Source organism: Coturnix japonica, chromosome 1 (assembly GCF_001577835.2).
Source record: "Coturnix japonica isolate 7356 chromosome 1, Coturnix japonica 2.1, whole genome shotgun sequence".
In the NCBI taxonomy this organism is placed as follows: domain Eukaryota; kingdom Metazoa; phylum Chordata; class Aves; order Galliformes; family Phasianidae; genus Coturnix; species Coturnix japonica.
Genome location: NC_029516.1, coordinates 75,832,046 through 75,847,071, shown reverse-complemented (window position 1 = coordinate 75,847,071; position 15,026 = coordinate 75,832,046). Strand labels below are relative to the sequence as shown.

Here is a 15,026-nt window from a genome sequence, read left to right as displayed (position 1 = left end):
TCTGTCTTAGATATCTTCAGGCAACCAAGAGATTGGCCTTTGATCTATCTATCTTGAGCTCTTGAGTATTACTCAACAACTGTGTAAAGCTTTTTTCTTCTCCTTCAGTGAAGATAGCACAAAGCTGGGAGTGTGTAATGGTTGGGCTTTTCACTTTTGCCAGGGGCTGTGATCTTACAGGTCTGAAGGTGGAGAGGAGTGTTCCTCACTTCATTCAGCACAGGTGCCTAAGAGTCCTTTGCTCCTTCAGCTGTCCCAGCTATCCAGCCTGTCCAGATCCCTCTGGGAGTAGTGAGGCCAGAGGGATCTGGACAGGCTAGAAAGCTGGGCTGAGGCCAGTGGGATGAGGTTCAACAAGACCAAATGATGGGTCCTGCACTTTGGCTACAGCAACCCCAGGCAGCTCTTCATGCTTGGGGCAGAGTGGCTGGAAGACTGTGTAGAAGAAGTGGACCTGGGGGTATTGCTTGATGCTTGTCTGAACATGAGCCAGCAGCGTGCCCAGGTGGCCAAGAAGGCCAATGGCATACTGGCTTTCATCAGAAACAATGTTGCCAGCGGAACAGGGAAGTGATTGTCCCCCTGTACACAGCTGTGGTGAGGTCGCACCTGGAGTACTGTGTCCAGTTTTGGGCCCCTCACTGCAAGAAAGACATTGAGGCCCTGGAGCGTCTTCAGAGGAGGGCAACAAAGCTGGTGAGGGGTCTGAAGCACAGGCCGTATGAGGAGCGGCTGAGGGAGCTGGGATTGTTCAGCCTGGAGAAGAGGAGGCTCAGGAGAGACCTCATTGCTCTCTATAACTACCTGAAGGGAGGTTGTAGTGAGCTGGCGGTTGGCCTCTTCTCTCGTGAAACTGGAGGTAGGACTAGAGGGAATGGCTTCAAGCTGCACCAGGGGTGATTCAGGAAGGATATTAGAAAATACTGTTTCTCTGAAAGAGTGGTCAGTCAATGGAATGGGCTGCCCAGGGAGATGGTGTAGTCACTGACCCTGGAGGTGTTCAAGGAATGTTTAGACATTATGTTGAGGAACGTGTTTTAGTGAGAACTATTGGTGATGGGTGGATGGTTGGACTGGATGATCTTGTAGGTCTTTTCCAACCTTGGTGATTCTGTGATTCAGGCCTTTTAGGATTCCCATTAGGGACTTTCTTCCCCAGCTTTCCCTCTGCTGTGTGACCAGGTAGGCATTGTAAGATATACAGGGCCAGTATGGACAGTAGTCCTAAAAGATAGTGAAACGAAATGGACCTAACACACTGTCTGTTTTCTTGCTCCTTGGTCAGAGGCTGTTGTGGATCTGAATAAAAAGTTAGCCCTTCTATCCTGGTTCTTCACTGAACATCTCCTGTAGAAATGCCAGGCTTAATGACTTAGTTCAGTATCATAACCTCAGCACTTGTGATTGCGCTGAGGTTGGGTTTATTCTATAGCTTGATGTTCAGTTCTCTTGAAAATTAAGCTGTGACGAATGAAATATTTACATCAGTGCTTTCTTTCCAAGATGCACAGGTTGGTTTTGATGATAAATGCTTGCCACTTGGGCAGACAATGTGCTAGGCTTAAGTTCACTTAAGAACATTTTTTTTTTTTTTTTCTTGGAGTGGCTCGTGTAACTTCTTAGCATACAAGAAATTATTAAGCTTTCACTTCCTCCACTCCCATTTCCTGTTTGGATGTTGAAAGGAAGCCCTAATTGCTAATTTGTGATTAGCCAGCAACCCAGAGCAAACTTATTCCCATGGGTTCACACGGTGCTTGCCCATACACATACTGCCTCTCTCCAGAGCTGGCAGCTGAGTCTCATGTTTCACGGTGGGAGCTGTAAACAACCTGCTTTTCTTCTCGGGAATTCATTGCTTATGTTCCTGCGAGCAGAGGTGAAGGAAACGTGGAAATATTGGACGCTGTGAGAGTGGAGGCAGGAGTTTCTTCAGTCTTGCTTGCCCAGGAGATGGCGCTGTGCAATAGTGGGATTTTTACCTATGGTGTGGCGCTGTGGTAGGGTGGTGGTGCTTTGAGATGCGACAAATAAGCAGGATTCTTGCCTTGGTGTCAGCATGATGACTTTTACTTCTCTTAGGAGGCCAAAGCACTCAACTGGGTTGAAATTTGCTTTGCACTCCCGTTTTAGGAAAAGAAGTATGTATGTATGTATGTATGTATGGTACATGCCTGAAAACAACAAGGATCTTTAGAACCACTATAGGATCCTTCTTTCTTTTCTGGATGTAGCAGGGTATGTTTCTGTTCATCTACCAGTTGTTTTGGTTTAGTGCTTGTAAATGAAGCACACAGAGCTTTCTTAAAGCATCTATGACCACACCTGCAAATGCCTGAGCTGATTCACGCTGCCAAATGCAGGCCAGCACAGCTGAGCTAAATCAAGAAAATCCACCTCCTCTTCCTTTTTGTGATGTTGATAAGCTTGAGACCGTTTCCTTTTCTCCCTCCAGTAAGAACCTGAGACTGAGGGAGCGTAAAAATCTGAGGTGGGTTTCTGATCTTGGAGAGGAATTATTGCTTTATAAGATCTGAGTTAAAACCTTTCAGTTTTAATTTTGAGTAAGGTAAAAATGGGGTAGTTCTTTCTTGCCACGCAGGAGTGTTTTGTTACAAATGAGTTCCTAATGTACTTAAAGCTAGAAATACAATGTGAATGTTAAATATTTTTGTTACTGTTAATTGAATCTTAAGCGGCCTATAGGTCTGTAACAAAGGCTTCTTAGCAAACACATGCCCTTTGAAATAGCCTGACCCTTTCCACTTTTTCAATCATTAATGGTTTCCTGGCTCTGTGTTTTAGGAAATGTCGTCATAGTCTGGAGGAACCAATAAAAACATAAGTCACCTATTTTGTCTGATCATTTTATGCCAGGATATTTGAGGCTGGAAGCTGTGGAGGGGCAGGAGGGGGCTAATTTATGTGGATGGAAGATGTAAAAGTTTTAATACCATTTTAGTATCACTTTGCATATTAATCCTCTAGCGCTGTGTGAGCAATAGTGTTTTTGGAGTTTGCAGGTAGGGATTCAAAATAGTTTTAGCAACCAGTTAACTAGCTTCTCTCCTTCATAAACTTGCATTGCTTCAGTGCTTGAGGAAATGGACGTCATATGAGCATTTGCTCATTTTGGACTTATGTTGTTTTCTACTAAAGAAAGGGAGCTCTTAAATATATATAAATACCTATATGTATGTATGGCAGCGCCTTAAAACAAAAGATGTTGGTAAAAGATTGTGGAAAAAATGCTTGGACAGTGTCTTGTTGGATGTGGTCAGTGCAGATTGTTTCCCACTATATGGGAAATGTGATTATTTGAATTAAGGGCCTACTGTATAAAGATCTCAATATAAAGTATTATAACATGACATTATGAAAGCCATGCTATGTTTGTAGCATGCATGCAGTGATGTTGTGCTCTATTACAAATGCTGCTATTTGCAGTGGGTCATATCCCACCATCCTTAAATAGTTTTGATTCTTTCCTTACCAAGTCAAAGCCTCCAGCAGGTGAGTCCTGATTATGATCTTTTGGGTCTGCAAAGCAGCTGTGCAGGGTAATTTTTCCCTCATGAGTTTCAAACTACCCCTCGGAGGATAGGTGAGCTATGTCTTTCCTAACTTCTTATGTGTGGTTGCACAGAGCTGCCAGTCCACATCCATCCTCCACCTCATTCTAGAGTTCCTTCAGATAGAACCAAAGTTTATGCCTGTTTTTGGGAGGTAGCGCGCTGTAGTTTCTCTTCTGTATTCCATCAACATTGGAGACGAGTCTAATGTTAGTCAGCAATCTAGAGAAACTGAAGGATAACACTTACTTCATCCTCTGCAGCTATTTTTTTGGAGATTAGCTGCAACACTGAGACAAACATCTACCACTGGTGCACACTGTACCGTAATGTCTTACACAGCCTTTCCCCTCCTTATTCAGCTTTCTGACTAGCAAAAGTAAATACAGTCTTTTCCCCTTTTTGCTGTAGCCTCAAATGGAGCTGATGTGCAGTTGTCAGTTCACTAAGAACTCCAGTTGTGTATAGCCTGCAGTTCAGGCACTGCAGGCCCATGTTCAAAATTCCTTGAGGATTTCTGAAATGTACAAAAAGGGGTCATGGTTCCTGAGTTAACTTGAGATCAGAGTCCAGTCCAAAGGGGAATTACTACTGAACTACTACTTTTATATATTGTGAATCAAACAAGGTGTTACCACAAGAGCTATGCAGTAGGCTAATGCCCCTCAGTGAGATTTGATGTTAATTCTTGCCAGACGTCTGTCCCACTTAGTTTTAGGAGGCTTTTTTTTCTCCTCCTTCAAACTTCATGTGCCATATACTGGTTCTTGTTCCTTCTCTCACCCAGTGTGTGTGTGAATCAGCTCCATGGTAGAGGCCCTCTACTTGCAGTTGTTATTTGGAGATACTGCTTTTAGATTAGCAGCAGTGACTCCCTCACTTTGTGCTTGGCAAGATTGATTATCCTTTTATTCTTATGTACGTTTTGTCAGGTCAGGCCTAGGTTTGTCATTTTGTACTTTACTGTGAGAGACCCCTTTCAAATACCCTCTTGTACTGGAGCAACATGCATGGGAATCCCCATGGGAGTCAGGATCTCTGTGACATCAGGGTTATTTCTCAGTCTCCAGAACCTTTAAATATCTTAGGAGAAACCGAGGTGAGGCCTGTTTCTTTCCTAGAGTAACACCACTGATGCCCTTAACAACCATATGCGTTGAGCAGGACACAGGTGAAGGGAAAAGTACAACATTGTTTTTGTTGCTGGTCCCCCAAATCAAATTAAGAAAGAAGTTCCCGTGGCAGGTGTTTCTACCAGCTGTCTTGGGCTAGTTAAGAGTGCAAGATTCCTTGTCCTCTTGCAGCCTGCCATGCCCTGATTTCATATCCATTGAGTGGCTGTGGGCTTCAGGGAAGTGGAGAAATTGGGCTTTTTCCTCTTATTCCTACTCCTTGGATTGTTGGGGCTTGAGGAAGGAGGGGAGAGCTGCTCTGTTACATAGTTCATTTATCTGCAAAAATAGGAGCATTCTGATTTGTACTGACTGCAATTAAACTGTCACAAGCCATGTAATGTACCTGTGCTTTTAAAATAAATATCTTATTCTTTCATCTAACATAATAAAATGTGATCTACACAAGAACCAGATTTAAAAACAGCATTAATAATTTTTAGTTCCCAGCTTGCCCTCTATTCCCCTCAGGGTACTGCTGATAGCCGGAATTTCCTCACTTACTGTAGATACTTTGTTTAAAAGACAAGCAAACAACAACAGCGACAAAAAAACAACCCACAAAAACAAACAATAGAACTCTCCCAAACTAAAAACTATTCAATCCCACCCAATGAGACTGGTGAAATTGAAACTGGAGAGGAGATGAAGGCAAGCTATTCCCTTACATTGTATTCATATTCTTGTGTCCTAATATGCGACTTGGCTATAGCAGCTGTGTGAAAATGAGTCTGACCTCTTCTGTTAAGCTGAATACCAATACCCTGTGGTCTCAGTGTTTACATCAGATACAAGGAAGAGGCCTTGTCTTCATATGTGTCTGTGCAGGGCCTAGAACACTTTTGGCTCTACATAACTAATAATAATAAGGCCAAAACTTCTCCGCCAGCTAGTGAAATGAGAATGCTGTACTTCACAGCTATGTCATTGGAGAATTATATTTCATTAGAGCCGATATTAAAAACCTGATGTCAGTTGTGAAATGTGGCTGACTTCAAATTTGCAAAGCGCATAGGAATTTCTTTTGTGATGTGTTGTCACTTCAGAAGTCTGGCAGTCCTTTAGGTTCACTCATAAAACTTTAAGCTTTCAAAAGGGGAAAACCCCACAGCTATTTCCCCCAAACTTTAAAAGCTTTACTCCTTCTGCAAGCACTGCTTTTATAATACATGTGCAAGTAATGTTCTGGATGCTTCAAACAGCAGCAGTTATTGGGGCCTGTAGTATGGAGAATGGAATTGAATAGTCATAAGAAACAAGGTATTCCAGAGGTTTAAATGACAGCTTTTTAGAAGTTGGTGAGCAAGGTAGGCAATAGTAGTCTCAATTGTTACTGGTTCTTAAATGCAGAAATCTATTCCTTTGCCTGTTTTTCTTCCCAATTGGTGGCCTACTGGCATGCTTTATTGGGAATGAATATGTGCATAGCAGTCACTTTGAATTGGTTTCAGTGGGTCAATAAGCTGCATATGCTTCTATGCTAATCTTGTTTTCACAAAACTCTGAAATTCCTTTAAATCATACTTGTATGTTTTAGTCATGGTGAAGATGTGCGGTACCCACTTGTCAGCTTCTCAAAGTTTCACAGTGTGAAACTCGTTTAAAAGGGAAAAATTCTAATTCCCTCTTACATTTGCTTGCTAGTTAATTAAATTTCTGATGCAGTTCATGAGTAAGATTACTTCTGTGGCAGTTAGATTTATTGTAGGAAATTGTAAGTAGTACATCACTCTGGATGGGTTTTTCTAGTCTGTGTTTTTTGATCAGGTATAGAAAACTTGTGAACATACATACACTGTAATTTAATAGAAAATTATGTTATGGTTAAATGAGTAAATTGAAGTTGTTTGTTGGCTGATGATGTAATAATAACAATAATGGTTAGTTTCCTACTGATTTGTGTCCTTTTCTGCTTGGTTACTTATACTTCCCCACTGACCCAAGCTTCACTGTGCTCGCTGTCAAACATTCCACCAGACCATTGTGTCTAGCCAGAAGCAATGCTGGTGTTGTGTCACCAGACAAGATGTGCAATAGCAGAGTTTGCCTATTTTTTCTTCTATACGTGCTCTGATCATAAACTTCTTTCATTGTCTGCTTTGACTTCTCACGAGAATTTTAGTAACTTTGTGTCTTTGGGACTTCTCTCTCCCTTTTGGAATTGGCCAACAGTGAGTGATAAGGGACAACGTCTGATAGAGCACTGTAAAACATGCAGCGCAGAGCTTACTTCTTTAGGAACCAGTATAGAATCAACCTTGTAAATCTGTTCTTACAGGTCTATCTAATGGTTCATGGTGTTTCTTATAAATTCATTGCATTTCATGGAGTTGAAGCAGTGAGTCACCGTACTGTGAAGGCTGTTCAGCAGGCAGACAGTGGTGAAATGCAAGGTAATCCCTGACCGGGCAGATTTAGCTGTTTCATTTTGAATTTGTCAGCTGATTTGTATGAGCAGGCTGTCTCCAGGGTGAGGGCAAGGAGCCGGATGCCTGTGTGAGGGTTAGGTCAGCCTATGGGATCGGGGCCTAGGTAAGGGAGTTTGTGTTAGGGTTATCAACTCTAAGGTGGGTGGAAATGAGACAGGTTGGATTTGGAAATGTTCCTGAGGTGTGCATCTGTTCAGCTTGTTAACTTTGTGCACTTAGGGACTGTAAAACAAGGGACAAACACTTTGTTTTTCTTCTCTTTTTTTCCTTTTTTTTTTTTTTTTTTCTTCTAATAAAGGCATTAAAGCACTCTCTGGAAGCAAAAAACATTCTCAGCTTTTATGGATATGTGGTCAGCCAGCTCTTGCTTGTTCCCTTTATAAGCAATGTTACTTAATTGGATGAAGTTGCTTCTCTTTGATGTCAGTGTGTGTGTTTGCTCTTGCAGTTGCCATGGCACTAGTAAGACAGATATGTTCTGTGGATGTGTTTGTGCTCTTATAAGATGTGAGGTTTTATTTTCAGCGCTGCGTTTGTAGCATGATACTGGTTCCATGTTTTGCATACCTCACCTTATTGATGTTTCTGTTCTATTATTTCTCATTAGCCATATGTTGGTCTGTTGTACATGCCCATGCTTGCTTGCATACATGAGAGTTTGTATCTCTTAGGGCCTCTGTATTTTTGGCTATTTTATAGATTAGTAGATACTTACAGTTAGAGACATTATGTCATGGTTGCAATCTTATATAAACATAAACCCCGGAGTCTAATCTCACATTTCTTTATACAACTCAATAAACTTGGCTGAGCTACAGCTTATCTTCTAAGGAGGTGCCCAATATTGATTTAAAGGCTTCAGGTGATGGAGGAACTAACGTATATTCCCTGTACAAGTCATTAGCTATAACTCATTACTGAACTTTGTCACTGTTAAAAAATAAAAATGCAGCTTTTCTTAAAATAAAGATGAACAAAACAACAGCAGCAGCAACCATGGCCAATATCAACAATTTCACTCTTTTCCCCCTATAGTGAGATTTTCATTGTGCCAATTTAAATCGAGTAACTTAGTTTTGCTTTTTGCTACAATAGAAATAACTTCTCGGCAGCCTAAAAGTTTTTACAAGTAACTTTCACAATCGCCAATGTATTGGAGTTTCTAGTCATTTGTGGAGTGGCCTGAGACACACTGTCACCAGTGTTGACTTTCAGCTTTGCATATCCATTATTTTAATGAGACCTATAGCTAAATTCAGTGAGAATGCAGTTTTACAGTCTTATGTTAGTCTGTTTACCACAGAAGAAACTGTATGTTCTGTCTGGGGTTTCAGGAAGAAACCCAGTCACGTTCTACATGCAGAATTCAGGTATAAGGTATTGAAGGAAGCGAGAATTTTATAGCAGTCCTTTAAAGTAGGACTTTCAGTGTTGCTTTTTGCTGCTTTTCTTTTCTGTCTGTCTGTTTTTCTTTCAAAGTAGCATTCTTAAGAGTCTAAAGCCACAGCTTTGAAGGAAACAGTGAGTTGAGAGAAGTCCACAGCTACCAAAGCAGTCATAGCTGTTGCAAGGTTAGCAGAGTCTTGTAGAGACTCTCAAAGTTTTTGGCAGTGTATATAAGAAAAATGCAGCAGTATTATGTGCCATTGCAGGATGCAGAATATCAGAAATCACGTTTTTGAGTTTCAGCGAAGACAAGCACAGAGGCTGGATAGAGCGTGGCAGCGATCGGCTGTCCTTTATATGGGATTTCTACAATTTAACCTAAAAGGTGGATTGAAAGGACAGAAGAAACTCAGCTCTCTGTTTACTTTAAAGTTTGTACTTGCTGGAAAATCTTTAGGGGCCTCTGAGTTAAAAGTAGTTACAAATGAAACTGCTACTCTCAACTGTTTCCTTAACCCTCCTAACCTGAAGTCATCCTTTGGTATTTGCACAGGCAGAGAACTCTGCAATAACTTCTTTAAACTTTGCCAAGTGAGGCTATTTAAGGAAGAAGGAGCTAGTGATTTGTGTCATGCCTCTTCACGTTGGTATGTTCTCATGGCTTGTTTCTTTTTTGCATGTTACCATGAGATGAAGAGACTGTTTTTCCCTGTATAATTATACAACATTTGTTTCTAGACTGTTTTTCTGACTGTAAGTATGCTCGAGTGTCATTCAAGTTGGCAGAAACTTGAGTGGGTAAGAGTCAACCCAATCTTGGTCATGGCTGTGGCAGGTGGGCTTGTTGGCATCTTTTCCTTGTGTAACCCATTTCCTATTGCAGATATAATCTGAAGACTATTGCTGTTATTTTGTTCTTAATTCCCATGCAGTTTATAAGCCAGTTCTTGTATTTGTTATGAACATGTGTTCTTGGACCATCTGTAAGTTTTGGGTTCTTTTAGGATTTGGTGTTTATTCCTGCTACAAAAGGCTTTCATAGCAGCCTTTCTTGTGTTGATTTTTCTGCACTTATTTATTATTTTGAAATTTGTCTGCATCACTGCTATTTCCTAACTATGAAATGGACTTTCCAGTAATCAGTATGTTGATTGGGGGGGGGGGGAATTGTTACTGTTTGTAAAGGAGAGATTCTTTTCAATCTCCCCTTTTTTCTTGTTTTGCTGGTGTGTGTATATATATATATATATTATACATATATATATATATATACATATACATATATATTAAGTGACAGACCATTATATTAAGGGATAAAGAAATCCAGAAACTTTCCAGTTTAGTTCACTTCTTCGGGGGGTATGCTATGAACAGTCTCCACTTGTAAAAGAGGAGGACTATATACTGTCAACGAAGAGGAGATACATTTCCCATTTAAGAAACAAAGTGAAAAGACTGAGTTTGTTGGAAGGCACTTGAGGCTGCCTCCTTCCAGGAGTCCTAGGCCAAGCAAGGTGAAGCACGGGCACGCACATAAACCAGGCATCAGAGTACCTGAGGCCTGCAAGGCCCAATGCAGGATAATGCTGTTATTTGCATACATAGGACTCTTGTTATCCCTGAATTTCCAAATCCTGTCTTCTGAACTATACTTTAAACACAATGCTTTGACTATTCCTAATGAAATTATTTGTTAGCATTTAGAAATGAAAAGCATCAGACTGAAAGATGTGTTGGCTCTTTAAAGTTAAAGAAATAGGAACATCAGCTCAATTGAGGTCCCAGATTCACATCTGGCAAAAGAATGATCAAATAAATATTTTTCCCCATGTTTGGAAAGAGTTGGCCCCTGAAATTTCATCAGGCTGCTCTGTGCAGGCCTCATTCAGCCTTATGTACCCAAAAGGTCCAGTGCCTGTCTTGTCTTCTCTTGATGTGATGTGTTGGATCAGTTGAAATGTTCCTTTGTGTCAGATTTGACTCATTAAGTATTGCTTGGGCCAGGCTGGAGATTGAAAGAGTAGACATTAAATTAAATATTGAATTCTTCAACCGTTAATAAACTCAAAGTTGGTGACTGCAGGAAAATGCCTAATGCATTCTCCTCTAAAAAGAAGGATGTTGGAATTCATAAAATCTGTTTTCTGAAAATTTATTTTCATGCTTTCTGTGAGGATTGTTTGGTCTGATCCCGGTTCCTCTGTTTGTGTTTCTGATACAAATGCCTTTCATTCTTCCTCTAAATTATACCAAATGCTCAATAGGAAGAGCAGATGTTTTCCAATTATAAAAGAAAATATATTGAAAAAGGAAATAAAGCTAGGAGGAGGTTTTGGTTGTCAGGTCACTCTTGCACAAGGAATGTCTGTTAGGTTATGTGAGCACAAAGGTAAATGGGGGAAACCAATGAGTACATTGCCCTAGGGCCTCCCAGGCCAGCAGAACAGGAGCCATCAGCCCACCAGAGGCCCAGCTCCACAAGCCCAGAGGAGCACAAGGGCACAATGGCAGGCAGAAGCCCAAATTAAGGACTCCAAGGAAGGGACATCTGGTCTGGGCCCTTCCCAGGGCTGCCGTAAGTGTAAACTCCATCCAGATGAGCTGATGCCAGAGTACATTTTAGACAGAAAGGGTTTGCTGCTGAGGTCCTTGGGTCACAAGTTGGCATGCAGAGCAAGCGTATATGAAGATTACACAGGATTTCTTATAGTATGTCAGGAGAAGAACCAAAGGCAGATAAAGGGTAAAAATCTCTTAATGAAAAATGGTAGACTGGAATTCATGTATGTTTCTAAGTTTTGCACAATGCCAGGTGAGCAACAAGAACTTGAGTTAGTAGTGTTAATATTAAAGCAGCGGAAAAAGGTGAAGTGACCAAACTGACGTTTTTTAGAATTGACAGTTAAGCAGTGACATCCCATTGTGTTCTTTAAGTCACTAACGTACTTTCCATCCTCCCTGTACCCTGTTAAGTTTTGGCTATTCCACATAAGGCTGTAATCAGACTCCAGAATACTCCAATAGCAGAATTAAGCACAATTTCTATCTCCTGATGGACATGCTTGTAGCAATTATTTGCAGAAATGCAAATAAATATGTCTATGAATTCCAAATATTGTTAAAATAACACATGCAGCTTATTTTGCAGCTGCGTGCAACCACCCATTTCCTTGATCATTAGCCAGTTTAGCTTGTTAGAATTTGCCCAGTGGCTAGTTTCTATTCATCACCACTCTTGTAAAAGCATCTATTAATCATGGTTACTTTCCTTTGAATTTTAAAATCTTGATAGAGTGAATGACCCATTTTTTAAAGTTACAAATAAAAGCAGCTTCTTTGCTTCTTGCCTCTTGTTTTTTGTGGGGCCATGCTTGCATCAGCATAGAAAGATGAACGTTGGCTGATTCTGTTTAGATCAAAAAGACTTCAGGATGAAGCATGGCTCTGTATAAAACCATTGTCCAGTAGTGACAGGAGAGCATGTTGTCTACGGTTTTACTGAGGTTGATGACATGCTCAGCAGACATTTCTTTTTCCCATTTATTTGGTGTCGGCTAAAGAAAAAGAAACTACTCTTCGGGCTTCTTGCAGCTTATCTAAGTCACCTAAAAGTCAAATTGCTTCTTATGGGGTGTTGCTTCCCTGGTTCCCTTCTGTCCTGCCTGGAGTTTATTGAGGCCAATAGCCTGGCAAGGGCATAAGGATTTACCAGATGAGTACACCTGGGTTTTAGGAGGATGGGAACTGGGCGGAGGGCTGGCTCTTGGCTCAAGGCTGCTGCAGGGTCTGTGCAGCAATTGCAGTGTGTATGCTTCAGAAGCACATTGCTCCTCACCTGTGTAGTCAGACCCATGTTCCTTTCACATCTCTCAGGATCAAAATTTCCTTGTCATTAAAAGTAACTGCAGCATATGCATCTATTCAGTCCCACTCAGTTTATTACATGGCTCAATCTGTGGGATGAAAATCATAGCATGAGCAGAGAAATGCTGCCGTTGGAGACATTTTTCATAGCTGGGAGATGGTTCTTGTTGGTGGTCATATATCAGCTAGGAGGTCACATTGTGAGTTAAAGATGTGGCTACTTTTATTTCCCTTTACCTGAAGAATGAGAGGCAACAGGCAGTATTCAACTGCACTGAATGAACAGTTTCTGGGCTTGAAAAGGAAGCCAGGAACCCTGCTAACAAATGAGTTAGCTCTGTTTTGTTATCTCTGTCCTAGGTGAATGCAGATCACAAATCCCCTTTATGTTCAGTGCTTCTGCTGTGTTACTTGGGGTACCAGCTTCACAGCTACTGCTTCTCTTACAGAGAGATCTAAAAACCTGTCCCACACAGATGACGTGGAGTTACCATCAGTCTTGATAATGTATGTTTTTCTGCTGTTTTCTCCTTGATGGAAGGCACACTGAGATGGTTGTTTTGTTTGGGTTTTTTTGTTTTGTTTTTTTACAATAGACCATTTGGTATAAAATGTTCATCGGGAATTAAAAGGGCCTTGAGTAATGCCTCTGCCAGTCAAACACTGTAGGAGTCAATAAATTAATGCCTGTACTTAAAAATTAGTCTTTTGTGAGATTAAATCCAGATCTTACATGTGCTGCCATCTGTCACATAGTAACAACATGTAAGGGAGTATTGGTAGGAAGGTTCTGCCTCTTCTCCCATACCGCCTACATCCACCTCTGATGCTGTGGGCCAATGTCATAAAATAGGAGGCATTACTTTTAGAGCATCCCTTCTGGCTGTTCAAAATACTTTTGAGTCAGTTTGGTCTCAGATTCTTTTTTCTGATTTTTAATGGAGAAGTTTCAGTAACAGGGAATTAAACTTTGGTCCCTATGGAATCAATAGGAAGTTTGCCATTTAATGCAATGTGACTTAGATTTGACTTATGGTATTTATGATCCTTGGCCTGGATTCTTCTCTGAGTTAAACCGATGAAGCTTGAAAATGGTTTGCTGGCTATTGACAGTAGTCTGCAGTGGGTGGGTTACTATAAATAAAAAGTTCTCCGAAGAGATTTAGTATTTGTTGAGGAAAGCTTTGGGAGGATTGTCTCTGCTGATCCCACTTCTCAGGCACGTTAGAAGAGGAAGGATGAGGCATTCCTCATGCAGTTGGGATGCAGATACAGAGAACTTTGTACCTCAAGCTTACTGAGCTTTACGTAAGCATCATCTGAGCAGGAATATGAAGTATGCTTCCATTTTGATTGCTCCATCTGTGGAAATCAGTGATGAGATATTATTTGACACATCTCTAGAAAGATAAATCTTTGTCTTGGATGTTCTTGCAAGTCTGTTCTGGCTGTTCAAGCACATCATTGTGGATGGGATTGCAGGAGGATTCTGGCTTCTGTTACTGATGATATTCTAGAAATGGGTCAAACATTCTCCCATTGTGGCATTCAAAGCAAGCAAGTAGTTAATGCTTCAGCCCTTCCAGCTGTTTTGGCATTAATGAAGAGAAGCGGAATTGATAAACATGTTAATTATTCTGTTACAGTTTTTCCCCTAAAGTAAAATTCCCAAGTTACAGGAAGGTTATGGAAGTATTGCAACAATGCTCTTTAATGAGAAATCTCAGGAGCAAGAGGATGAAGATGACTATCTGTAATGGGAATGCATGACTTACTACCAAACATCAAGAAATATCCATAATAGGAATTGTGTTTTATAGCCTTTTTAATATGAAGCCAACAGATCTAACAATCCTGTTACACAACATACTTATGCACTTCACTAAGTTTTGATTACTAGACTCCCCAAGGAGTCTAAAAGAAAGGAAATAAAAAGCCCCTGACACTCGTGTTGCTGACCTCCTTCCAACCTGCCAGCAGTTCTTGTGACATTTTTATTGTTGGGGGAGCAAAACACAAAAAACTGTCTGCAAGGACGGCAGATGTCAGCTATTCTGCACTCTGCCATTGCTGGAGGCTGTGAAATTTGCACTTCAGTTTTGGAATGCAGTGTCAGACACTGGCCAGGGAAATACTTTTAAAATGTTCTTTACCTAGAATTACAGGCGAATCCCACAAGGCTTTTTAGTAACTTATCTTATAGCGTCACTGTGGTTACACATGAGAACCATTAGTAATGCCATGTTCTATCTCCTGCATGATGACAGAGCTTGAGACACACAGTACTTTGGAAAGTCACATTAAATATTTTTCCATGCTTTGCTTGACTGTAAGTCTTGTTATTCATTTACTTTTAAAACACAATACAAAAGAACTTGTTAGTCACTGGAATGAAATGTAATTGATCTAACTGCTGTGTTGGTTCATTTTTTTGCTTTATTCTGTTTAGCCATAAATGTGTGTAATGGCTTTAGAATTTCCTTGTGCTAAGAGAAAAATCCCTATGTAAGTCAGAGGTATAGTGAGGAACCCCAGCAGAGCTCATCACCTCGATGTGTTAGAGGGGTGTGAACAGCTGGGTCTAGCTAAAGGATGGAAAGAGT

At 40.8% G+C, this 15,026-nt stretch overlaps 2 protein-coding genes across 3 annotated transcripts in view; one reads left to right on the top strand and one right to left on the bottom strand.

Moving 5' to 3' along the window:
* The window catches only part of CMSS1 (cms1 ribosomal small subunit homolog), a 208,215-nt gene that overhangs the window by 140,082 nt on the left and 53,107 nt on the right, over positions 1-15,026 (top strand). Inside the window, exon 1 of one of the 2 annotated variants that reach the window (XM_015876876.2) lies at positions 6,942-7,137. The exons of the other annotated variant lie outside the window; for it this stretch is intronic. Within the exon in view, the coding sequence (XP_015732362.2) occupies positions 6,957-7,137 (181 nt within the window). The 5' untranslated portion in view covers positions 6,942-6,956. Of the gene's footprint in view, positions 1-6,941; positions 7,138-15,026 lie in introns of those variants that run through there. 2 annotated transcript variants of the gene reach the window in all.
* FILIP1L (filamin A interacting protein 1 like) overlaps positions 1-15,026 on the bottom strand; it is a 178,407-nt gene that overhangs the window by 137,447 nt on the left and 25,934 nt on the right. The gene's annotated exons all lie outside the window — the stretch shown is intronic.